This window comes from Rhinopithecus roxellana, chromosome 19 (assembly GCF_007565055.1).
Source record: "Rhinopithecus roxellana isolate Shanxi Qingling chromosome 19, ASM756505v1, whole genome shotgun sequence".
NCBI lineage: Eukaryota > Metazoa > Chordata > Mammalia > Primates > Cercopithecidae > Rhinopithecus > Rhinopithecus roxellana.
Genome location: NC_044567.1, coordinates 62,832,027 through 62,856,943, shown reverse-complemented (window position 1 = coordinate 62,856,943; position 24,917 = coordinate 62,832,027). Strand labels below are relative to the sequence as shown.

Here is a 24,917-nt window from a genome sequence, read left to right as displayed (position 1 = left end):
CTGGGACATGAGTGACACCAGCCCCTCCTGGACACTCGCAGGCCCAGAGCCCTGGACCTCCTGCTCATTTCTCTGCTGTTGATGTTTCAGAGCCTGCCACCTGTTTCCTGAGCACCCAGGAACCCACAGAGCCTTCCATGCCCATCCAGGTAGGGGTGTGGGCAGACAGGTCTAGCTCAGGGCCTAGGGAGCAATTCTCCATGCCCAGAGGCAACACCAACAGTTTGACCTGATGACCTGCCACGAAAAATATGTCAAACATATTTTTTGTGTGTGTGCCACCTGCTCTTACAAAGGTGCCACCTGCTCTTACAAATGTGACGTCAGCCAGCTCCCCCGGCACCCCCCACCAGAACTTGCCTGAATCTTTAGCCTCGCTGCTCCCAGGCAGAGCTGGGTGTTAATTTGCCTACATCAGTGAGGAGTTTGAGGAAGTAGCCAGGCCAGGGAGCTGGGATGCTGCAGTCAGAAAGCAGGGCCCAGGGTCCTGTTCTGTCAAGAAAGCCTCCTCCACCCCTGCCATCCTCGCACCACACCTCTGCCTCTGTTTCCCATGTGTGGCAGTCACCTGTGACATGTAGGCCTGGGAGGTGTGGCCCCCAGGAGTGTGTCCCTGGGAGATGGTGGGTAGGGGACACCTTGTGGGAACCAGATTAGTGTCAGCATGTGGGCTTCAGGCCTGACAGGAAAAGCCAGCATCAGCTTTTGTCATAGCAGAGACTCTGCTGGGGCTCAGCCATTTGTCTGGGAAGCCGGAGACTATGCAGGGGAGGAAGCTGTTCCGGGGCGGTGGAGGGAGACATGCTCCTGACCAGACCTGCAAGGGGAGGTACACTGGGGACTGCTTAGCCACAGTGACTTTTACTCTCCAAGGCCTTGGACCCATCTGCAGCCACAGATCAGATGCAGGGAGGTCCAGTGAGCAGCAGGCCAGGAGATAGCTGATCTCAGCTGGGCCCCTGTCCCCTCCCTAACCAGGAACACCTCTCTTCCTCTCCTCCAGCCCCTGCTCCCAGAGTCCCTGGTCCGGAGCCTGCTGCCAGGCACAGAATACAAGAAGCAGCTCCTGGCAGCACAGGGGCAGCTTCAGAGCGGCACCACTGAGCTCCAGGCCAAACTGCTACAGAGCCAGGCCCGGCTGGCAGAGCTGGAGACCCAGGTAAGGGCAGTGGGGCCACTGGCGCTGGGGGCAGGGTTGCGATGGGAGGGGACACTGAGAGTGGCTGAAAGCTTCCCCATGAGGGAGGAGGGGCTGTTGGCACAGGGCAGCGTGGAGTACAGCTGCCTCCCCTCCCTGGTCACTGGCCCTCCTGCCATCTTCTAGGTGCGGAAGCTGGAGCTGGAACGGGCCCAGCATGAGCTGCTGCTGGGGAGTCTGCAGCAGCAGCACCAGGCAGACCTGGAGCTCATCGAGAGTGCACACAGGTAACCTGGTGCTGGCCCCAGCTCTGCCTTGGATCTCACGCTGACCCCAAAGGCTATCCCAGTGTGCCTGGAGAGGCTTTTAGGTGGCAGCCCTCTGCCTTCCTCTCACCATGGCTGGGTGTTCTGTTGGCAGAAGCCGCATCAAGATGCTAGAAACATCGTACCAGCAACGGGAGGAGCGGCTCCGGAGAGAGAACGAGGAGCTGTCAGCTCGGTATCTGTCGCACTGCCAGGAGGCTGAACAGGCCCGTGCTGAGCTCACGGCCCAGCACCAGCGGCGCTTGGTGGCCACAGCACAGGAGAAGGACCAGGAAATGCAGCGGCTCCAGGAGCTGCAGCGGTGAGGCCCAGGGACAGGCAGCTGGGGAGCGGGCTTGCAAGGAGTAGCCGGAAGAGAGCCATCCCCATGAGACCCTTCGCTGTGACTCAGCAGCCTTTGGACAGGGGTTCGGGTCCTTCCCTCCTGGTCCAGTGAGTGAGGACTGAGGGCTGGGCACACTGACTCATCACACCCATGGGTAGGGGTGCCACCTGCTCTTACAGAGGCAGGAGGGGTACCCACAGGCTGTTTAGGCACGGCATGGCAGCAGCAAGTCCCCCAGGGTCTAAGCACAAGATCATCCACTCACGCAGTAGAGGCTAGAAACAAGATCCACCTGGGAAAGGCTTGCGCTGTTGTGCCTGCCATGTTGATAGGGTTGCCTTTCTAGAAGAGAAGGAAACTAAGAAAAGTTACCTAAGGGAGTCAGGTTGATGAAGGCAGAGGCAGCCTTTTAAAACTGCTCAGGGGCCGGGCACAGTGGCTTACACCTGTAATCCCAGCACTTTGGGAGGCCAAGGTGGGAGGATCACTTGAGGCCAGGTGTTTGAGACCAGCCTGGGCAACACAGTGAGACCTTGTCTCTAAAAACAATTTTTTTTTTTTTTTGAGACGGAGTCTCGCTCTGTCGCCCAGGCTGGAGTGCAGTGGCCGGATCTCAGCTCACTGCAAGCTCCGCCCCCTGGGTTTACGCCATTCTCCTGCCTCAGCCTCCCGAGTAGCTGGGACTACAGGCGCCCGCCACCTTGCCCGGCTAGTTTTTTGTATTTTTTAGTAGAGACGGGGTTTCACCGTATTAGCCAGGATGGTCTCGATCTCCTGACCTCGTGATCCGCCCGTCTCGGCCTCCCAAAGTGCTGGGATTACAGGCTTGAGCCACGGCGCCTGGCAAAACAATTTTTAAATTAGCTGGCATGATAGTGTACTCCTGTAGTTCCAGCTACTTGGGAGGCTGAGGCAGGAGGATACCTTGAGCCCAAGAGATCAGGGCTGCAATGAGCTATGATCATGCTACTGCACTCCAGCCTGGACCACAGAACAAAACCCTGTCTCTAAAAACATTTAAAAAATAAAATAAACACTTGGGAGGCCAAGGTAGGAGAATTGCTTGAGGCTAGGAGTTCAAGACCAGCCTGGGCAACATAGTGAGACCTCATCTCTACCAAAAAAAAAAGAAAAGAAAAGAAAGACTGCTTGGGGCCGGGCGCAGTGGCTCATGTCTGTAATCCTAGCGCTTTGGGTGGCCAAGGCAGGCAGATTGCCTGAGCTCAGGAGTTCGAGACCAGCCTGGGCAACACGGTGAAACCCCATCTCTACTAAAATACAAAAAATTAGCTGGGCGTGGTAGTGGGTGACTGTAGTCCCAACTACTTGGGAGGCTGAGGCAGGAGAATTGCTTGAACCCAGGAGGCGGAGGTTGCAGTGAGCCAAGATCATGCCAGTGCACTCCAGTCTGGGTGACAGACCGAGACTCCACCTCCAAAAAAAAAAAAAAAAAAAAAAAAGCTGAATAATGGGAGGATTGCCCATCTTAGTGTGTGTAGCATTGAGGCACCATGACAGATAAGACAGAGGAGCTGGGGAAACTGAGGCAGTGCCCGGCAGAAGAGAGGCCTGGGAGCAAGGGCTGCTCGGAAGCACGCCCTTCCACAAGGAATTACCGCATCCGGGTGGTCCAGCTCAGAGTGACCACCTTCCCCTCCCGCCTCCCCTCAGGGCGTCCATCCTAGAGATGCGCAGAGACCACGAGGAGCAGCTGCAGCGGCTAAAGCTGCTGAAGGACCGAGAGGTCAATGCGGCCACCAGCGCCACCTCTCACACGCGGTACGTGCGCCGCCCCAACCATGCCCGCCTGAGGGGGGAGTCTGGGGGGTCCCTGAGACCTTCAGGAGGGGCTGACCCAGTCTTCTTCCAGGTCCCTGAATAGCATCATCCACCAGATGGAGAAGTTCTCCAGCAGCCTGCACGAGCTGTCCTCCCGCGTGGAGGCCTCGCACCTCACCACCTCCCAAGAGCGGGAGCTGGGGATCCGGCAGCGTGACGAGCAGCTGCGGGGTACGCCCTCCCCTTTCAGCCACCCGGGCTCCTGGTGGGAAGGGGAGCAGCTGCTGAGCACCCTGTGGGTTGCCCCCAGCACTGCAGGAGCGGCTGGGCCAGCAGCAGCGGGACATGGAGGAGGAGCGGAGCCGGCAACAGGAAATCATCGGGAAGATGGAGGCGCGGCTGAATGAGCAGAGCCGGCTGCTGGAGCAGGTGAGGCCCATCCTCCTGGCCCTCCTGCCATGGGACCTCTTCTCCAGGGCACCCGCAGGCATGGCGGCACTGCTGACCTCACCTCCTCAGGTCAGCGCCCCATGTGCGGCTTCCTGCCTCTACATCCCCCTGCCCCGGCCAGGCCCTCAGCACTGCCCACCTGAGCATGCAGGGGCTGCCTGGCCCCCACCACGCCCTGCCTGCTCCTCAGCACCACAAGCCCCTCAGCCACCTTGGCTGCCCTCCACAGTCTAGCCCCCGCAACCATCAGCTGCACTTCCCACTTCCTGACACTCGAATCTGTCACATCAGCTGAGGCCTGACATTAGGACAGATGCTCTTGCCTATTAAATGTCATCCTAGCCTCTTCAGCTCTCACAGAGACATTTGAATTCCCTAGATACCTTTCCTATATAAGCACATGCTTTATTTAAATAATAATGACCTGGCCGGGCTCAGTGGGTCACGCCTATAATCCCAGCACTTTGGGAGGCCGAGGCGGGTGGATCACGAGGTCAGGAGATCAAGACCATCCTGGCTAACACGGTGAAACCCCGTCTCTACTAAAAATACAAAAAATTAGCTGGGCGTGGTGGCGGGCGCCTGTAGTCCCAGCTACTCGGGAGGCTGAGGCAGGAGAATGGCGTGAACCTGGGAGGTGGAGCTTGCGGTGAACCGAGATCGCGCCACTGCACTCCAGCCTGGGAGACAGCGAGACTCCGTCTCAAAAAATAAATAAATAAATAACAATGACCTTAGCCAGGCACAGTGGCCAGTGCCTGTAATCCCAGCTACTTGGGGGGCTGAAGCAGGAGGATCACTTAAGCCCAAGAATTTGAGACCAGCCTAGCAAGACCATAGCAAGACCCCACCTCTAAAAAAATTTTTTATGTCAGGCTAGTTGACTCACGCCTGTAATTCCAGCACTTCGGGAGTCCAAGGCTGGTAGATCACTTGAGATCAGGAGTTCAAGACCAGCCTTGCCAACATGGTGAAACCCCATCTCTACTAAAAATAACAAAACTAGCCGGGCATGGTGGTGCATGCCTGTAATCCCAGCTATTAGGGAGGCTGAGGCAGGAGAATCGCTTGAACCCAGGACGCGGAGGTTGCAATGAGTGGAGATCGCACCACTGCACACCAGTCTGGTTAACAGCGAGACTCTGTCTCAAAAAAATAAATAAATAATAAAAACATTTAAATTTTGTTTTAATGAACTGGGTGTGGTGGTGCACACCTGCAATCCCTGCGTTTGCTCACATCCTTTTCCTTACCTGTGGAAATCTTTCTAGGCTGAATTCAACGGTAATGAATCTTTTGATGCTACCACCTCCATGAAGCCTTCCTTGTCCTCCCACCTGTCTTTTTGTCCCCAGCTGTCATAAAGCGCTTTTTTTTTTTTTTTTTTTTTTTTTAGAGACAGGGTCTTGCTCTGTCGCCCAGGCTGGAGTGCAGTGGTGTGATCATAGCTAACTGCAGCCTGACCTCCTTGGCTCAAGCCATCCTCCTGCCTCAGCTTCCTGAGTAGCTGGGACTACAGGCACACACCACCACACCCAGCTAATAGTGTATTTTTTGTTGAGATATGGGTCTCGCCATGTTGTCCAGGCTGGCCTTGAACTCCTGGGCTCAAGCAATCCACCTACTTAGGCCTTCCAATATTTTGAGGGTATAGGTGGGAGCCACCACGCCTGACCAAAAAAAAATTTTTTTTAGAGATGGGGTCTCACTGTCACTCAGGCTAGAGTGCAGTGGCAAGATCTCGGCTCACAGCAGCTTGAACCTCCCGGGCTCAAGCAGTCTTCCCACCTCAGCCCCCAAGTAGCTGGGACCACAGGTGCATGCCACTATACCCAGCTAAGTTTTTGTATTTTTTGTAGAAACAGGGGTTTGCCATGTTGCCCAGGCTGATCTCAAACTCCTGAATTCAGACAGTCTGCCCACTTTGGCCTCCCAAAGGGCAGGGATTACAGGCGTGAACCACCTTGCCCAGTCAAAAACTTTTTTTTTTTTTTTTTTTTGAGTCAGAGTCTTGCTCTGTCGCCCAGGCTGGAGTGCAGTGGTGCAATCTCAGCTCACTGCAACCTTCGCCTCCTGGGTTCAAGGGATTCTCCTGCCTCAGCCTCTCAAGTAGCTGGGATTACAGGCAACTGCCACCACACTCAGAGCTAATTTTTGTATTTTTAGTAGAGATGGGTTTCACCATGTTGGCCAGGGTGGTCTTGAACTCCTGACCTCAGGTGATCCACCTGTCTTGGCCTCCCAAAGTGCTGGGATTATAGGCCCTAGCCACTGTGCCTGGCCAAAAGAAATGTTTTTAAAGAAGAAAATAAAAATATCTCACTAGTCAGAGATGTCCACTGCCGACCTGATATCTATCCTGTAGCCATATCAACATAGATAGAGATGCTTTTATGTTGTGAACCATTTTGATTTGCCTCTTCATTTGGTAACTGTGTTAAGCACCTGCCTGGGGTCAGGCACAGTGAAACTCTTGCCTCTGCTGTGTGTGGCTGGGCCCACAGCACAGCATTAGGCCACCCTGTGCTTAGCCTGCTTGGCTGATGGGTGAGGACAGGCAGAGTGTGTAGCTGGCCATTCAGCGGCAGGGATGTTGCTGCTCCTTGGCCCTCCCAAGCTGCTAGCCTTGGTGCTGTTGGAGACCTGAGGGTTGGGAGGGCACCTGCTGGGTCCTCCTCTTGGGCAGAATCATGCGGGCTGGGCCCTGGCAGTGCCTCTCAGGCACCCCATTTTGTGCCTCTTTGGGAAGGACGGGTCAGTGGCATAGCGTGGGAGACACTGGTGGGTTCGTGCAGCTCCTCAGGCATGATCCTCAGGGTGGGAACCACGCTCTCAGTCCTGCCCTGGGCCCTACAGGAACGCTGGCGGGTGACTGCCGAGCAGTCCAAGGCGGAGTCCATGCAGCGCGCCCTAGAGGAGCAAAGGAAGGTCACGGCCCAGCAGATGGCCATGGAAAGGGCGGAGCTGGAGCGGGCCAAGGTGAGTCAAGCCACTGCACTCAGCCCCTGCCCCTGCCATTATGCCCAGGGACACTCACCCTGTGCCCTCACCCCCACATCCCAGAGCACCTTGCTGGAGGAGCAGAAGTCTGTCATGCTCAAGTGCGGGGAGGAGCGGCGGCGCCTGGCGGCCGAGTGGGCGGAGTTCTCCGCGCAGCAAAAGCTGAGTAAGGAGCGGGCCGAGCGCGAGGCCGAGCGGGCGCTGCAGGTGGACACCCAGCGGGAGGGCACCCTCATCAGCCTGGCCAAGGTAGGGCCCAGAGCCTCCGGACAGTGGAGGGCCCGGGGTAGCCTGTGCCTCTCCATCTGGACACATCCGCTTCTAGTTTTAGGAAAGGAGAGTGTAGCACTAATGTCACAAGAGCATAGGGATTAAAACAGTAATCACATCATCATGCTAACAGCTTCCTCCTATTGTCCTAGGTGCATCATACATATTTTATCATTGGATCCTCATATTCCCATGACTTTGATCATTTAGAAATGAGGAAAGTGAACTTCAGAGTTGAGCCTGCCACAGTCACGTGGCTTGGGAGGACAGCACCCCGGCTTGGCCCCAGGCTTCTCTGGCCCTCCCTGGAAGCCCTTGGCTCCACCACCCCCTCCCAGGGGCAGGGTGGGCAGAGGGGACCCTAGAGTCCTGCACAGAGCGCAGCGCAACTCCTGGGAGGAGAATGCAGCAGGGCCTCTGCCATCTCCAGGAGCAGGCTGAGCTGAAGATCAGGGCCAGCGAGCTCCGGGCCGAGGAGAAGCAGCTGGCAGGGGAGAGAGCAGCCCTGGAGCAGGAGCGGCAGGAGCTGCGGCTGGAGAAGGAGAGGACCAACGCCACCGCCCTACGTGTCAAGCTCCGCGCCGAGGAGGTGGAGCGCATGAGCAAGGTGCTGCTGGGGCACATGGGTGTGGGCGCGGCTGAGCTCAGGCAGCCCTGACCCAGGCGGCCTCCCTGCAGGTGGCCTCCGAGAAGTACGAGGAGGGGGAGCGAGCATTGCGCGAGGCCCGGCAGGTGCAGGCAGAGCAGCAGGCCCGGTTGCAGGCAGTGCAGCAACAGCAGGAGAGGCTGCGGAAGCAGGAGCAGCACATGCACCAGGCAAGCCTCCCTGAGTGTATGGCACCCCTGCCCCCGACACCCCCAGCCTCCCACCTGACAGCTGAGTCCTTCTTTCCGGGGGAATGGGGACAGGAGCATCTGAGTCTGGCCCAGCAGAGGCTGCAACTGGACCGCGCACGACAGGACCTGCCCTCCAGCCTCATGGGTCTGTTCCCCAGGGCCCAGGGCCCTGCAGCCTCCAGCCAGAGAGGTGAGTGGCTCCAGAAGGAAGGGTCGGCGGCTCGGGAGTGGGCAGGGGCAGTGCTAGGAGTGGGCAGGCCCTCCTCCAGCTGCTCCAGTTAAGGCAGCCAGCTGGGTTTTACAGTCACCTTATTTCTTTTTTACACAAGTAATGTGTGTTAATTTTAGATAAATCAGAAACAGAGAGGAACGCTATTATGAAAAATGTCACCTTTTTCTGGACTAAGAGGAAAAAAAGGAAATTAAAAAAGTCATCATCAGGCTGGGCGCAGGTGGCTCACGCCTATAATCCCAGCACTTTCAGTGGCTGAGGCAGGCGGATCACATGAGGTCAGGAGTTCGAGACCAGCCTGGGCAACATAGTGAAACCCTGTCTCTACTAAAAATGCAAAATTAGCCAGGTGTGGTGGCAGGTGCCTGTAATCCCAGCTACTCGGGAGGCTGAGGCAGGAGAATCACTTGAACCCGAGAAGTGGAGGTTGCAGTAAGCTGAGATTGTGCCACTGCACTCCAGCCTGGACAACAGAGGGAGAGTACGTTTAAAAAAAAAAAAAAAGTCACCCTCAACACCACTCCCAAGTCTAGAGAGAACCACTTTTCACTTTTAACATTTTAGTGCATGATGTTCCACTCAGGTACATTTTTTTTTTTTTTTTTTTTTTTTTTTTTGAGATGGAGTTTTGCTCTTGTCACCCAGGCTGTAGTGCAGAGGCATGATCTCGGCTCACTGCAACCTCCACCTCCTGGGTTCAAGCGATTCTCTTGCCTCAGCCTCTCAAGTAGCTGGGATTACAGGCATGTGCTACCATGCCTGGCTAATTTTGTATTTTTAGTAGAGATAGGGTTCTGCCATGTTGGCCAGGCTAGTCTCAAACTCCTGACCTCAGGTGATCCACCCACCTTGGCCTCCCAAAGTGCTGGGATTACAGGCATGAGTCAGTGCGCCCAGCCTGGTACATATGTTTTTAAAAACAAAATTAGAGGCCGGGTGCGGTGGCTCAAGCCTGTAATCCCAGCACTTTGGGAGGCCGAGACGAGGGGATCACGAGGTCAGGAGATCGAGACCATCCTGGCTAACACGGTGAAACCCCGTCTCTACTAAAAATACAAAAAACTAGCCAGGCGAGGTGGCGGGCGCCTGCAGTCCCAGCTACTCGGGAGGCTGAGGCAGGAGAATGGCTAAACCCGGGAGGCGGAGCTTGCAGTGAGCTGAGATCCTGCCACTGCACTCCAGCCTGGGAGACAGAGCGAGACTCCATCTCAAAAAAAAAAAAAAAAATTAGGATTGTATGTGTTGTTCGACAACGTTACTTTTTTCACTCATTTTCACTCAGTAATGTACACGTGGAACAGGTTTTCAGATCAGTCATTAAACATTTATCAATTCCCAACCAGCACAGTCTTCCCATGAGGCTGCTCTGTGCTGAATGATTTGTTGTCTTTTTTTTTTTTTTTTTGGAGACAGAGTTTTGCTCTTGTTGCCCAGGCTGGAGTGCAATGGCGCGATCTCGGCTCACCGCAACCTCCACCTCCCAGGTTCGAGCGATTCTTCTGCTTCACCCTGCCTAGTAGCTGGGATTACAGGCATGCGCCACCATGCCTGGCTAATTTTGTATTTTCAGTAGAGACAGGGTTTCTCCATGTTAGTCAGGCTGGTCTCGAGCTCCCGAACTCAGGTGATCTGCCTGCCTCGGCCTCCCAAAGTGCTAGGATTACAGGCATGAGCCACCGTGCCCGGCCGCATGAGCCACCGTGCCTGGCCTGTTGTCTTAAAGAGAAAGAGTACCCAGTGGACATCTTCCTACATACGTCTTTGCACCTTTGCCTGCTTATTTCACTTGAATAAATTCCTATAAATGGTCTTGCCAGGTAGGAGCAGGTATGCATTTGTCAGAGGCTTCTGAGAGTTAGTGCCATTGCACCCTGAGGGTATGGCCAGGGTCCACCCACTGGCAGTGGGGAGCAGCTCTGCAGGAACAAGCTGTGACCGCCCGGTATTTCCACCAACATTTTGGTCCCTGACTTTCTCCTTGGCCTTTTCAGCCCACTTGCCTACTGCTCCCAGCACCCGCTGGTGCAGCCAGCCACCAACTGGCCTGGACCCCAGCCCCTTGCACCTTCATGCCAGGCTGGTGCTGCTGAGGCACACGGCAGAGCAGGTGAGTCTCTCCTGGCCTTGGGGATCCTTGTGTTCATAAGTCCTTCCTACTCAGGGCAGAGGCAGGGAGGGGCACACGGTAGCCCTGGGGAGGGGTGACCCCAGCTCCTAGGGAGTAAAACTGCAGTTTGCTTAGTGAGCCAATGCTCAGACCTCCTCACTAGGCCAAGTTCTGTGCAAAGCAATTTGCATATGTCATCTCCTGATAACCTATAGTAATAATAATAACAGGCTGGGCCCGGTGGCTCACACCTGTAATCCCAGCACTTTGGGAGGCTATGGTGGGAGGAGCACTTGAGCCCAGGAGTTCGTGGCCAGCCTGGGCACCATAGTAAGACCTCATCTCCACAAAAAAATAGCTGAGCATGGTGGCATGCACGTGTAGTCCCAGCTACTCCAGAGGCTGAGGCAGGAGGATCACTTAAGCCCGGGAGGTAAAGGCTGCAGTGAGCCACAATGGTGCCACTGCACTCCAGGCAACAGAGTGAGACTCTGTCTCAAAAAAATAAATATTAAAAATTTAAAAATTAGCTGGGCATGGTGGGGCACATCTGTAGTCCCAGCTATTTGGGAGGCTGAGGTGGGAGGATTGCCTGAGCCCAGCTGGTCGAGGCTACAGCTGTGTTCACACCACTGCACTTCAGCTTGAATGACAGAGCAAGACACTTGTCTCAAACTAAACAAAACAATAATGATAACAGTTGTCATGGATCATTTCCTGTGTGCCAACCTCAGTGCTGAAGGCTTTGTTTATATTTTCTTTCTTATTTATTTATATTTAGAAATAGGGTCTCATGATGTTGCCTAGGCTGGTCTCAAAGTCCTGAGCTCAAGTGATCCTGCCCCCTCGGCCTGCGGATTAGCTAGGATTACCGGCATGAGCCATTGTGCCTGGCCTGCTTTGTGTATATTTTAAGCCTTTACCCTCACACAGCCCTACAAGGAAGGGCCACAAGGAATATTTACAGACAAGGAAACTGAGGCTTAGAGACATGAAGTCATGTGCTCGTGAGTTCCACAGCAAACAAGCAGCCTTGCCAGGATTGAGACTGTCGTCTGTCTCACTCCGTACCTGGGCTCTTTCACGGCCCCTGCTGACTCCCAGAGCCAGGCAGAGTCAGGGACGATGTGGGGAGGGGCCTTAATGAGGGCTGGCTCAGCTAGTGTCCAGGGCTCCACCTCTCTCTCAGCTCAGGGAAGGTGACCGCCCATCCAAATCTGCCTTGCAGGACCACGACTTCTTGGAGAATGAACAGTTCTTTCTGGAGACCCTGAAGAAAGGGTCCTACAATTTGACATCTCATTCAGCCTGAGTGGGATCCCAGCCTGATTCTCCAACAGAGGTTCAGACCCCAGAACTCTCCTGTTCCTCCTGCTGCCTCCACGGAGGCAGTGCCTGGGGAGGATTCTGAGATGCTTGAGGCCTGATGGCAGCTATTCCGTGGACAGGGTGCAAGTGCATCCTTTCCAAGTGTGCCAGCCCGGGGCAGCCCCTGCCTCTGGGGCTCTGTGGTATAGGCTGTCTTACCACGGCTTTGGCTGCCCTGCCTCAAAGCCATCTGGCTTGGATCTGAAGGTCTGAGCTGGCAGCGAGGACCCCCAGCTCTCACTGGGCTCTGTGGGCTCCCCCTTTCCACAGGTAGACTGTTGTGGGCTCTTTTTGCCTGGGCCTCTTCTGAGGCAGGAGCTTTCTTGAGGGATGCCACAAACAGCCTTCCCTACTCCCTGCCAGAGCAGTTCCCTCCCTGATGAGCTGGAGAAGGGCCCTCTGGCCTCCTGACGGTACAGAGAAGGCACCAGCTAGATCCTCCCTTGTGGTGTGAGATGTTCCTGGAACTCAGCCGGGCCCTCCTCCTCCTGGGCTTGCCCAGAGCCCCCACCCTATTCCTAGCATTGCCCGAAGGACCAACCAGTTTGGGTGGACAGTGGCCTCCTCAGCTTCCTCCCCATCTGGGTGCCACACTGGCGGCAGAGGGAGCTGTGGCGATGGTGGGCCGTGGGGAGGGACGAGGAGGGAAGGCGCCTCTGTGCTGCTCATCTGCCGAAAGCCACAGCTCAGTGGGCGTGCAGTGGAGGTGACAAGGAATCCATCACAACTAGCAGAGATTTCTTTGATCCTCCTCCACTCCCACTGCTTCACTTGACTAAGCTTAAAACAACTGCTTTTGCCATGGCTCATCAGGGTTTATACTTATTTCTTAGAAAATGTTTCCTGTTACTTGCTGGACAAGTCCCAAAGAACAGGCAGATGTTCCTATTAAGAAAGTCAGCCTAGGCCGGGCACGGTGGCTCAAGCCTGTAATCCCAGCACTTTGGGAGGCCGAGACGGGCGGATCACGAGGTCAGGAGATCGAGACCATCCTGGCTAACACGGTGAAACCCCGTCTCTACTAAAAATACAAAAACTAGCCGGGCGAGGTGGCGGGCGCCTGTAGTCCCAGCTACTCGGGAGGCTGAGGCAGGAGAATGGCGTGAACCCGGGAGGCGGAGCTTGCAGTGAGCTGAGATCTGGCCACTGCACTCCAGTCCGGGCGACAGAGCGAGACTCCGCCTCAAAAAAAAAAAAAGAAAGTCAGCCTATAAGATTGGTAAGGACCAGGCGCCTCTGGCCACATGCCTCTCCCCTCCAGCACCTGCAGTCTCCAGTGGCACCTGGCAGCTGGACCACAGCCAGGAGAAGGGTACTATTAGCCCTGCTTCAAACATGCAGAAACTGAGGCCCGGGTAGATTTAAATAACTTGCCTGAGGTGACAGTGAGTGGCGCCTGGATTTGAGTTCTGCTCTATCTGATCCCCAAGCCCCAGGCTGTCAGCCACCCCAGTCTCCTACCTCCCAGAGGAGCAGGCTACACTCCTCGTAGGTGCTGGTGTGGGAGGAAGATCTCTTCAGGCGCTTCTGGGGCTGAGGAGGGAAGCATCACACGCCCCGTTGGAAGCCTTGGTTAAGTCTCAAATGTGATTCTCCGCAAGAGAGACTCAACCAGTCCTGAGGCAGACCTGTGCAAAGAGCTGGGGGGTCTAAGGATGGGCACATCGGCTCAGGGGCAGACCTGTGCAAAGAGCTGGGGGGTCTAAGGATGGGCACATCGGCTCAGGGGCAGACCTGTGCAAAGAGCTGGGGGGTCTAAGGATGGGCACATCGGCTCAGGGGCAGACCTGTGCAAAGAGCTGGGGGGTCTAAGGATGGGCACATCGGCTCAGGGGCAGCTGGCATCTAGGCAGCCACCTGCAGGATCTGCAGGTGATCAAGCACACACGTCTGGGAGGGCAGTGCTGGGAGACCCACAGGGGAGAGCATGGCCTTCAAGACAGTAGGGAGAAGAGGTTAGAATGAGAGGGCTTTGCATATCTTGTTAAAGATGTGCAACTTTTCAGGGCAAATTTGTCTGAGGGCAAATTTTTAGGTCTTCACTAGAAGATTTTAAACAGTTGAACCATATTTGTATTTTAGAAAACCCATTGGCCAGGCACAGTGGCTCACGCCTGTAATCCTAACACTTTGGGAGGCCAACATGGGTGGATCACTTGAAATCAGGAGTTTGAAACCAACCTGGCCAACATCGTGAAACTCTGTCTCTACTAAAAATACAAAAATATTAGCTGGGCATGGTGGTGTGTGCCTGTAATCCCAGCTACTTGGGAGGCTGAGGCAGGAGGATTGCTTGAACCCAGGAGGCACAGGTTGCAGAGAGCCGAGATTGCACCACTGCACTGCAGCCTGGGCGACACAGCAAGACTCCATCTCCAAAAAAAAAAAAAACAGAAGAAAACCCATTGTGTCTGCAGAGTGGGCACAGACGATGTGTGAGAAGGCAGCTGGCAATGGTGCAGGGGACAGACTGTGGGCAGGACTGTGCCAGGTACGGCAGGGAGGGCCCACAGAAAAGTGCCCCTCAGACCTGGTGCCAGTCATGGAGGGTCAGAAAGGAAGACGTGTCGAGGAGGACAGCCAGGTTCCTGGCATCCAGGTGAGTGGGTGGTGTCACAGATGAGTATACAGTGCCGGGGGGGGGACAGCCAAGCAGAGGCATTCCACAGGCACTCAGTTATAATGGCACTTTACTCAGTGTAAGCGCTCAGCATTCCCGTCACCACCATGAGGGTGTGGCAGGCATCCTAATTACCCCATTCAGCCTTCTCCCAGGCCACAGACACTGGAGAGGGCTGAGTGCAGAAATGAGTGTTGTGTAGCTGCTGCTCTTTCTTTTGCCTTCAAAATTGTAAACAAGATCATAACCCAAGTGTTTCATTCAGTTCCTTTTAGAGAGAGAAATATTGCAGCTGGGCGCGGTGGGTCACGTCTGTAATCCCAGCATTTTGGGAGGCCAAGGTGGGTGGATTACCTGAGGTCAGGAGTTCGAGACCAGCCTGGCCAATGTGGTGAAACCCTGTCTCTACTGAAAATACAAAAATTATCCAGGCATGGTGGTGCGTGGCCTGTAGTCCCAGCTACTTGGGAGGCTGAGGCAGAAGAATTGCTTGAACCCAGGAGGCAGAGGTTGCAGTGAGCCAAGATTATGTCACTGCCCTCCAGCCTGGGTGACAGAGTGAGACTTTGTATCAAAAAAAAAAAGAAAAAGAAAAAGAAATATTGGTGGAACGTAATGATTAAAAAATACTGGTGCAGGGGCTGGGCGCGGTGGCTCACGCCTGTAATCCCAGCACTTTGGGAGGCAGAGGCGGGCGGGTCACGAGGTCAGGAGATCGAGACCATCCTGGCTAACACGGTGAAACCCCATCTCTACTAAATATACAAAAAATTAGCCGGGCGTGGTGGAGGGCGCCTGCAGTTCCAGCTACTCGGGAGGCTGAGGCAGGAGAATGGCATGAACCTGGGAAGCAGAGCTTGCAGTGAGCTGAGATCGGGCCACTGCACTCCAGCCTGTGCAACAGAGCAATAGTGTCTCAAAAAAGTACTGGTACAGTGGTACACACCTGTAGCTGCTATTGGGAGGCTGAGGTGGGAGGCTGGCTTGAGCCCAGTATGGGTAACACATTGACCCCACGTATTTTTTTAAAATGGTAGAGCCACTGTTTCTAGTTTCAAGATATTCATCGTTATTTGCTTCAAGTTGGTACATGTGGGAATCCATGTGAAGCCTCTCTCAAACCGTTAATATCCAAGCAAGCACGACTAAGGGTTCTGGGACAGCAAGAGGACAAGAATGGAGGAATGCATCGCCACCTGGGTGGCCAGGCGGCTTTCACGCCAACTGCCGAGGCCCCATACATCTTCATCTGGAGAGGGTTGGGAGGGTCGTGGGGTAGGGCGGGTGGGTTTAGAGGCTGAAGAAAAGGATTCAGAAACAAAAGGACAGGTGGCTGGGCGCAGTGGCTCACACCTGTAATCCCAGCACTTTGGGAGGCCAAGGCAGGCGGGTCACCTGAGGTCAGTAGTTGGAGACCAGCCTGGCCAATACGGTGAAACCCTGTCTCTACTAAAAATACAAAAAATTAGCCAGGCGTGGTGGTGTATGCCTGTAATCCCAGCTACTTGGGAGGCTGAGGCAGGAGAATCACTTGAACCTGGGAGGCAGAGGATGCAGTGAGCCAAGGTCATGCCAATACACTCCAGCCTGGGCAACAGAAACTCCATCTCAAAAAAAAAAACAGGACAAGGTTAAACAGCCACGATGTAAACACACACAATCCAGTTACGCTCCTGTACTGCATAACTGCAGTATGGAATTTCACAATAAGCAACTCCTTACAAGCAGGACTGGGTGTGACTGCCCCCGTGCATTCCCCTCCACATTTAGCATGTAGCAGGTGCATACTGCAGGGTGAAATAGAAATGATGGTGAAAGGTTTAGCTGTTTGGCTGCTGTTTATGAAAACCAGTGGAAGGCGTGGCCACTTCCTGCTGGATGGAGAGACCCTCATTCCATTCTCATTCCATCTCAAAGTGATTGTGAGGGCCAAGCTTCTGCTGGTGCCAGAGCCACTGGCCTGGTCACCGCCAGCCCTGGCCTGGGATGTCAGAGCAGGTTTCCTGGAGAGACCCCTCTCCTGGGGCTGGGTGGTGGCCAGGCCAAGGTGGGGAAGTGAGGAGGTGAGAGGCAGAAGAGACAGCCTGTACAAAGGCCCCGTGGCCTCGGGGGGCAAAGTGCACTGGAAGATTGCCTTTTAGGGCAGGAGGGCCAGGGCTGGGGCAGAGAAGGGTCCCAGATTCCCCAGGCTACCAAGTTTTGCCTTTGTAGAACTGGATCACAAGAGCAAGCCTGAGTCCTGCCAGAAACATTCACATCTGCATCTTAACCAGGTCACTTCCGACTTTATGTGGATAATGGGGAGTTGGAGATAGTTGAGCTAATTAATACACACCGCTGCAAGTGCTTTCCAGAGGGTAATCTTTTCATCCTGACAACTGTCAGGTAAGCACTAGTATTACCTGCTTTTTCCCAAATGAGGAAACCACAAGGGAGACAGTAAGGTCACGATCTGGTTTTTTTTGGGGGGGTGGATTGTTTTTTTTTTGAGACTGGTGTCTCTGTCACCGAGGTGGTGGCGCAATCTCGTCTCACTGCAGCTTCTGCCTCCCGGGTTCAAGCAATTCTTGTGCCTTAGCCTCCTGAGTAGCTGGGATTACAGGTGTCTGCCACCACGCCCGGCTAATTTGTGTATCATTAGTAGACACAAAAATGTTTGTATCTTTAGGGTTTCGCCACGTTGGTAGGGCTTGTCTCAAACTTCTGACCTCAGGTGATCCACCCACCTCGGCCTCCCAAAGTGCTGGGATTACAGGTATGAACCACTGCGCCCGGCCACAATCTGGGTTTTTATTTTATTTTATTTTATTTTTGAGACGGAGTCTTGCTCTGTCGTCCAGGCTGGAGTGCCACGGCCGGATCTCAGCTCACTGCAACCTCCGCCTCCCGGGTTCACGCCATTCTCCTGCCTCAGCCTCCCGAGTAGCTGGGACCACAGGCGCCCGCCACCTCGCCCGGCTAATTTTTTGTATTTTTAGTAGAGACGGGGTTTCACCATGTTAGCCAGGATGGTCTCGATCTCCTGACCTCGTGATCCGCCCGTCTCGGCCTCCCAAAGTGCTGGGATTACAGGCTTGAGCCACCGCGCCCGGCCCTGGGTTATTATTATTATTATTATTATTATTATTATTATTATTATTATTTTTGAGATGGAGTTTCACTTTTGTCGCCCATGTTGGAGTGCAGTGGCGCGATCTCGACTCACTGCAGCCTCCGCCTCCCAGGTTCAAGCGAGTCTCCTCCCTCAGCCTCCTGAGTAACTGGGATTACAGGTGGCCGCCACGCCCCGCTAATTTTTGTATTTTTAGTAGAGACGGATTTTCACCGTGTTGACCAGGATGGTCTCGATTTCCTGACCTCGTGATCCACCTGCCTCGGCCTCCCAAAGTGCTGGGATTCCAGGCGTGAGCCACTGCGCCCAGCCCTCAATCTGGGTTTTAAACCCAAGCAGACCGAGTCCGGAATCGGAGTCCGCACCCCTTCTCCCAACCAGGCCTGCGCCCCTGGGGAACTCAGTGCCCCGCGTCCAGGGGCTTGGGGAGGGCCCCGCCGGCCGACCCCGGTCTGTGCCGCCCTCTGGTGGCCCGCCGTGGGCGAGAGCCTGGCTGCTCTCAGCTCCGCCCCGCCGTCCAACGGGCACTTCCGGTACAGGCGACAGGGTCCGCAGGGCAGGACCCGGGGACTGGCCTAAGAGCGGGGCCTGGGCGGGGCTGGACGCGGCCTGCTGCGTTGCGCTCAGGCGCCGCGCTGGCCACCTGTGCCCGGGTCCTAGTGGCGGCCGCGATGACGCAGGCCGGAGGGAAGATGGCGGCGCCCTGGTGGCGAGCCGCGCTGTGCGGGTGTCGGAGATGGCGGGCCTTCAGCACCTCGGGTGAGGGGTGTAGGGGTGGGCAGCTCTGTGGGGTGGGGGCGGGTTGTCGCGCGAGCTTTGGGGCGCCGGACTTACGTCTTCTCTCTGCCCGCAGCCGTTTTGGGCCGCCGGACACCCCCACTGGGACCAATGCCCAACCAGGACATCGACGTGAGCAACCTGGAGCGGCTGGAGAAGTACCGGAGCTTCGACCGCTACCGGCGCCGGGCAGAGCAGGAGGCGCAGGCCCCGCACTGGTGGCGGACCTACTGGGAGTATTTTGGGGAGAAGACAGGTGCGGGGCAACTGGAGCAGGGGCTGCAGCCACCGTCCGGGGAACTCAAGGGGACCCGCCGGCCTTTTTCCCGGGGCTAGACGAGCCTTGTCAGCGCCCCTGTGGATGCTGGCGAGGATGGGAGGGCCCGTCTGCAGTCCTGTGTGCTCTATCGGCAGCTTCATCACGCCGGGATTGTTCACACCTTCTGCGCCTCATTCTTGGAAAATTCGCTCCCCCTTCTATTAGAGTTCCAGCTCCTAAAGTATCTGCTCCTAAAATCTTGATCATCTTACTTTCCATATTGGGATGTTGTTCTGTGCGCCTAAAATACTCGAGGTAGCTCTGGCCACACTGCATTCTGACTCTGCGCTGCCTGTCCCCAGACTGAGCGCGCTGTTGACAGGGATCCTGCTTGTCTTGCCCTCCATTGGATCCTTGCACCTGAACAGTGCAAGGATGTACATGTGCAATACTTTGCTGAATGAAATTAAAGTCCTGGGCAGGGTGACTCAAAAAAGAACCCAACCTGGCTGGTCGCGGTGGCTCACGCCTGTAATCCCACCACTTTGGGAGGCCAAGGCGGGCGGATCACCTGAGGTCGGGAGTTTGAGACCAACCTGACCAACATGGAGAAACCCTGTCGCTACTAAAAATACAAAATTAGCTCGGCGTAGTGGCGCATGCTTGTAATCCCAGCTACTCGGGAGGCCTCTGAGGCAGGGGAATCGCTTGAACCCAGGAGGCGGAGGTTGCGGTGAGCCGAGATCGCGCCATTGCACTCCAGTCTGGGCAACGAGGGCGAAACGCCGTCTCAAAAAAAAGACTCCAACCTTTAAGGAGCTTACAATTTATGGAGTATATGTTGTTGTTGTTTTTAGCGTTTGTAGAGGCAGTTTTGTGGTGGTTAAAGGCACAAGCATGGAATCTAAATAACCCGATTTAAATCCCAGCTCAGCCTCTCAGGGACAATGTCCCTGAGCTTATTTCAACTGTAAAATAATATGTGTCTTTGCTACAAAATTACCATGAGGATTAAAAGATGCAATTCATTGGCATTTTTGCCTAATGCTGTCTGTGATGTGGGCTCAGTATGTTTTCGTTATTATTAGTTTTCTTTTCTTTTTTTTTTTTTTTTTAAGGCAGAGGCTCGCTCTGATGCCCAGGCTGGAGTGCAGTGGTGCGATGGCTCACTGCAACCTCTGCCTCTTGAGTTCAAGAAATTTTCCTGCCTCAGCCTCCAAAGTAGCTGACACTACAGGCATGCGCCACCACACCCAGCTAATTTTTGTATTTTTAGTAGAGGTGGGGTTTCACCATGTTGCCCAAGCTGGTCTCAAACTCCTGACCTCAAGTGATCCCCCTGCCTCAGTCTCCCAAAGTGTTGGGATTATAGGCATGAGCCACCACGCCTGGCGGAGAAGCACTTCTGTAAGTCCTTCTAGCATCAGTCATTCACTCTAGCCAGGACAGCTGGGTGTTCGTAGCCACCTGTGCACAGGCTTGGAGGTGATCTCAACTATAATTGGAAGGACCACTGGCTTCAATTTCCCATGATGTAGACAAAACTGTGGCCTGGTTTGGGGATCAGAAAAACACAACCTCCAGCCTGGCCAACATGGTGAAATCCTGTCTCTACTAAAAATACAAAAAAAATCAGCCAGGCATGGTGGCAGGCGCCTGTAATCCCAGCTACTAAGGAGACTGAGACAGGAGAATTGCTTCAACCCAGGAGGCAGAGGTTGCAGTGAGCCGAGATCACGCCACTGCACTCCAGCCTGGGTGAGAGAGCGAGATTCTGTCTCAAAAAAAAAAAAAAAAAAAAAAACAACCTCAAGTTGTATCTGATTTGCTTCCCAATTACATCCTGTTCAGGTCTGGGAAGTAGAACAGTTTGTTTTAATTCTGTGAATCATAGGGAATGCTTGAGCAGCAGAGCTTGAAGCACAGAATGAGAGAACTAGGTAGGGACAGACAGTTTAACCAAGAAGATGTGCCTGCCCCCTCACTGGGTGCAGTGGCTTGTGCCTATAATCCCAGCTACTCAAGAGGCTGAGGCAGGAGGATCACTTGAGGCCAGGAGTTTGAGACCAGTCTGAGCAACATAATGAGATCCCACCTCTTAGAAAGGTTTTTTAAATTAGCTACCATGGCTGGGCACAGTGGCTCACGCCTGTAATCCCAACACTGTGGGAGGCCGAGGCGGGCAGATCACTTGAGCCCAGGAGTTCCAGACCAGCCTGGGCAATGTGGCAAAACCCTGTCTTTACAAAAAATGCAAAAATTAGCCAGACAAGAAGGTGTACACTTGTAGCCTCAGCTACTCAGGACGCTGAGGGAGGTTAAGGCTGCAGTGACGCATGACCCTGTTTTTCCAACACATCTTCCCTCTCCAGATCCCAAAGAGAAGATTGATATTGGGCTGCCTCCACCCAAAGTCTCCCGGACCCAACAGCTGCTGGAACGGAAACAGGCCATCCGGAAGCTTCGGGCCAATGTAGAAGAGGAGAGGGCTGCCCGCCTCCGCACAGGTAAGCCTTCTCAGGGGAGGCGCCATCCCAGAGTTGGGGTACAGGATGTGTCCCTGCCCCCCCGTATCCCAACTGTCCTTATTCCTGTCCAGCCAGTGTCCCACTGGATGCCGTGCGGGCCGAGTGGGAGAGGACCTGTGGCCCCTACCATAAGCAGCGTCTGGCTGAATATTACGGCCTCTACCGAGACCTGTTCCATGGTGCCACCTTTGTGCCCCAAGTTCCCCTGCATGTGGCCTATGCTGTGGGTGAGGACGACCTGATACCCGTGTACTGTGGCAATGAGGTGACTCCAACCGAGGTAACTGCTCACCTGTGCCCCTCCTCCCTGCCCTGTGCAAACACTGACACATCCCATCTCAGTGTCACAGACGCTCCTGGGTTTGGAATTTTTTGGAATTTTGTTGTTCTCTGTTTCTTTGATTTCCTGGAAGACAAACACCATGACAATTTCATTTTTCCTTCATTTTGAAGGGAAAAGAGGCTCCATCTTAGCACATTCCTGTGACCGGCCTGCTGTCTGTGGTGTGCCCTCCTGCCCAGGCCTTGGCACAGTTCTTTTTTGTGGTTGTTGCCTGGACAGGCAACTCTGCAGGGCTCCTTCTCTATGCATCCCTTTGCCTGCCTGTGCCAGGGGCTGTCAAGGGCATTTGGGTCAGAGTGGGCACCCCTTTCTCCAAGGCTCCCTGCAACAGCTGGTCTGTCCCTGGTGGGGCTGACAGCTTCCTTCTCTCCCTGCCAGGCTGCCCAAGCACCAGAGGTGACCTATGAGGCCGAAGAGGGCTCCTTGTGGACGCTGCTACTCACTAGCTTGGGTGGGTGTCTTGGGTGGGTGTCCAGGCCCCCTGCCCCGCTCACCTCCCATGAGCCAGGGCCCTGGGGAGCTGGGGGAGGGGCCAGGTGGAGATCTCCAGCCCTGGCTCCTAACAAGGGAGGGGGCAGCAGGGCCGTGGTCGGCAGGGCAGTGATCAGCAGGTGTGTTTTTGTGCAGATGGGCACCTGCTGGAGCCGGATGCTGAGTACCTCCACTGGCTGCTGTGAGTACCAGGGGTAGAGGGGTGCTGCCCAGGCGGGAGGAGGACCTGGGAGCCTGGACTGAGCTGCTCCTGAGTTTCACAGACTACCCATGGGACTTGAATTCCCCTCCTGCCTCAGGAGGTGACCCCCGCCTCTATCTCCTGAGGGTGTTAGGGGCCCTGGGATCCCCGTGTCTACTTGAAGACAGCTACAGGAGACAAAGTTTGCAGTTGGCCTCGGTCGGTCCCCACAAGCCTCCTCATCTTTTATTTTTTATTTTTTATTTTTTTTGAGACAGGGTCTCACTCTGTCCCCCAGGCTGGAGTACAGTGGTGCAATCTTGGCTAATTGCAGCCTCTAACTCCTGGACTCAGGTGCTCCTCCCACCTCAGTCTCCTGAGTAGCTGGGACTACATGTGCAAGCCACTACATCCAGCTAATTTTTAGGTTTTTTTTATACAGACAGGGTTTCACCGTGTTGCCCAGGCTGGTCTCCTGAGCTCAAGCGATCTGCCCATCTCTGCCTCCCAAAGTGCTAGGATTACAAGCATGAGCCACCATGCCTGGCCCCTTCGTCTCTCTAAACTCATTTCTTCACCTGTAAAACTGGGATAATGGCACCATGTGCCTTACTCAGCCTGAGTGAGTGACATAGTCCACTCATGTGGACTGTGATGGTCACATGAGAGAAGGAGCAGGAGAGGCCTGGCAGCTGTGGCATCTCCCAAGTGCTCCTTGAACCACTGGGCACTCCTTCCCTGGGCCCAGACGAGGCTGCCTTCTATCGTCTCGGTAGCCTTTGGCTGTGAACACCAGGCCAGGGGGCAGAGGTCAGGCCAGTGACCCCAACTTTGAGCCTTCTGGTTAATTGGGGACAGTGACTGGGAGGCTGGTTTCTGTCATTTTTATTCAACTGCAGTTACCAACCTGTGTGCAGCAGGACCCTCTGGGGAGTTGTGCCTGAGGCATTGGCCGTCCCTGTGCCAGGCTGGGCACACAACCCCCGATGAGGTCCTGGGGACTTCGGGACGCAGAGGGAAAAGCAGCCAGAAGTGGCATGGCTTTCTAGCCTCAGTGACTGTGGCTGACCCCCTGGCTCCCGGGGCCTGGAAGCAGGCTGCATGACCTTGTTGTCAAGGTGACGCTCTCTGGAGCCCTGTCCCCCACTCGGAGTTCCTCCAGCACGCTTCCCATGTTTGCAGTATGTCCAGGCATTCACAGAGCTTGGCTGCCTCTTCTGTCCTAGGAAAGAGAGTGCTTAGAGTCGTCCTCTCAGGGAGTCATGTCAGCCTCTGCGGTGTGTGTGGAGCTGGGTGGACACTCCTGCTGCCTCCCTGGAGTGGTTATTAATGGAGACTTTCCCTCCTCCCAGAACCAACATCCCGGGTAACCGGGTGGCTGAAGGACAGGTGACGTGTCCCTACCTCCCCCCCTTCCCTGCCCGAGGCTCCGGCATCCACCGTCTTGCCTTCCTGCTCTTCAAGCAGGACCAGCCGATTGACTTCTCCGAGGACGCACGCCCCTCACCCTGGTAATCTACACCCCCAACACATAACCCGGCCTCAGGCCAGCTCCCCTGGAATGGTCACTCGTGCTCAGTTCTCTCCGACCTCAGCCTTGAGGCTGGCAGAAGAGCAGGACAGGGTGCTAGCAGCATCCCAGGGGCCTCTCAGGGTTGCCTGTGGGGTGGAGGGGTGAGGGCTCTGGTACCCACTCCCCGCTCTCACATGCTCTCCATCTTACAGCTATCAGCTGGCCCAGCGGACCTTCCGCACTTTTGATTTCTACAAGAAACACCAAGAAGCCATGACTCCAGCCGGCTTGTCCTTCTTCCAGTGCCGCTGGGATGACTCCGTCACCCACATCTTCCACCAGCTTCTGGGTAAGTGCCATGGGGCTGGGGCACTGGGTGGGCCTGAGCTCCCAGGCCTCGCCTGCCCTGCCAGGGAGAAACTTTGTTAGGGGAAGACTGCGGCAGACTCCTGGTGGGCAGGCCTCAGCCTGAGGGGGCGCAGGCCAGCAGGAGACCACCCCTGTGCCCCTCGCTCTTCTTGCAGACATGCGGGAGCCGGTGTTTGAGTTCGTGCGGCCACCCCCTTACCACCCCAAACAGAAGCGGTTCCCCCACCGGCAGCCCCTGCGCTACCTGGACCGGTACAGGGACAGTCATGAGCCCACCTATGGCATCTACTAAGGAGCCAGAGTGTGCCCACTTCAGAGCATGGGATTGATCGGCAGCAGGAGTAAAGACAGCTCCAGAGGCCCACGCTGTGGGGTCTGGGCCCTGCCTTAGGCAGCCCCTCTGTGGCCCCCCCACATCAGGCCCAGGGCTTGGAAAGGGACTCTCAGGTGGTGGGGTGGGGAATGGGAATAAAGATGATTTCTTGCCAGGTTTGGTTGTCTCACGCCTGTAATCCCAACACTGGGAGGCTGAGGAGGCAGGATCGCTTGAGCCCAGGAGTTCAAGACCAGCCTGAGCAACATAATGAGACACTGCCTCTATTAAAAAAAAAAAAAAATGATGATTTCTGCCATAGCTGGCCTGGTTTGGTGTTCCAGGGCCAGAAGACCCCGATGGAGCTGTACTCTTGCGTGGGAAAGGGGCTGCCTCCCACCCCACCAGGTGCACCCTGAACTCCATCTTCTGAGGGTGTCGGTGGCCCTGGGATCCAAAGCAAAAGCAGGCAGTGGGCCAAAAACAGGTGTGGCCCCGGGAAGGGAGACGGACATCCCAATCCAGCAGGTGCCTGAAACCCAGCTCCCTGAAAAAGTGGAGCAGAGCAGCTGGGCTCA

At 55.2% G+C, this 24,917-nt stretch overlaps 2 protein-coding genes across 11 annotated transcripts in view; both read left to right on the top strand.

The window, feature by feature from the left end:
• The window catches only part of FBF1 (Fas binding factor 1), a 31,985-nt gene extending 18,052 nt beyond the window's left edge, over positions 1 to 13,933 (top strand). For 6 of the 10 annotated variants that reach the window (XM_010387558.2, XM_010387559.2, XM_030923998.1 and 3 more), the window contains 14 exons: positions 91 to 149; positions 1,004 to 1,159; positions 1,325 to 1,425; positions 1,559 to 1,765; positions 3,461 to 3,568; positions 3,660 to 3,799; positions 3,879 to 3,997; positions 6,875 to 6,997; positions 7,082 to 7,267; positions 7,719 to 7,895; positions 7,967 to 8,104; positions 8,198 to 8,315; positions 10,349 to 10,464; positions 11,693 to 12,641. In XM_010387558.2, the coding sequence (XP_010385860.2) occupies positions 91 to 149; positions 1,004 to 1,159; positions 1,325 to 1,425; positions 1,559 to 1,765; positions 3,461 to 3,568; positions 3,660 to 3,799; positions 3,879 to 3,997; positions 6,875 to 6,997; positions 7,082 to 7,267; positions 7,719 to 7,895; positions 7,967 to 8,104; positions 8,198 to 8,315; positions 10,349 to 10,464; positions 11,693 to 11,776 (1,832 nt within the window). In that variant the 3' untranslated portion in view covers positions 11,777 to 12,641. Of the gene's footprint in view, positions 1 to 90; positions 150 to 1,003; positions 1,160 to 1,324; positions 1,426 to 1,558; positions 1,766 to 3,460; positions 3,569 to 3,659; positions 3,800 to 3,878; positions 3,998 to 6,874; positions 6,998 to 7,081; positions 7,268 to 7,440; positions 7,896 to 7,966; positions 8,106 to 8,197; positions 8,316 to 10,348; positions 10,465 to 11,692; positions 12,642 to 13,914 lie in introns of those variants that run through there. The other 4 variants (XM_030923997.1, XR_750567.2, XR_004055141.1 and 1 more) reach the window with 4 other exon arrangements.
• A 3,942-nt stretch (positions 13,934 to 17,875) lies between these two features.
• On the top strand, positions 17,876 to 24,516 carry MRPL38 (mitochondrial ribosomal protein L38). Its single transcript, XM_010387561.2, has 9 exons — positions 17,876 to 18,323; positions 18,418 to 18,597; positions 20,973 to 21,107; positions 21,200 to 21,408; positions 21,850 to 21,922; positions 22,099 to 22,144; positions 23,497 to 23,655; positions 23,870 to 24,006; positions 24,182 to 24,516. Exons 1-9 carry the CDS (start codon positions 18,236 to 18,238, stop codon positions 24,316 to 24,318), a joined length of 1,164 nt encoding a protein of 387 aa, XP_010385863.1. The 5' UTR covers positions 17,876 to 18,235; the 3' UTR covers positions 24,319 to 24,516.
• Positions 24,517 to 24,917: the final 401 nt, after the last annotated feature.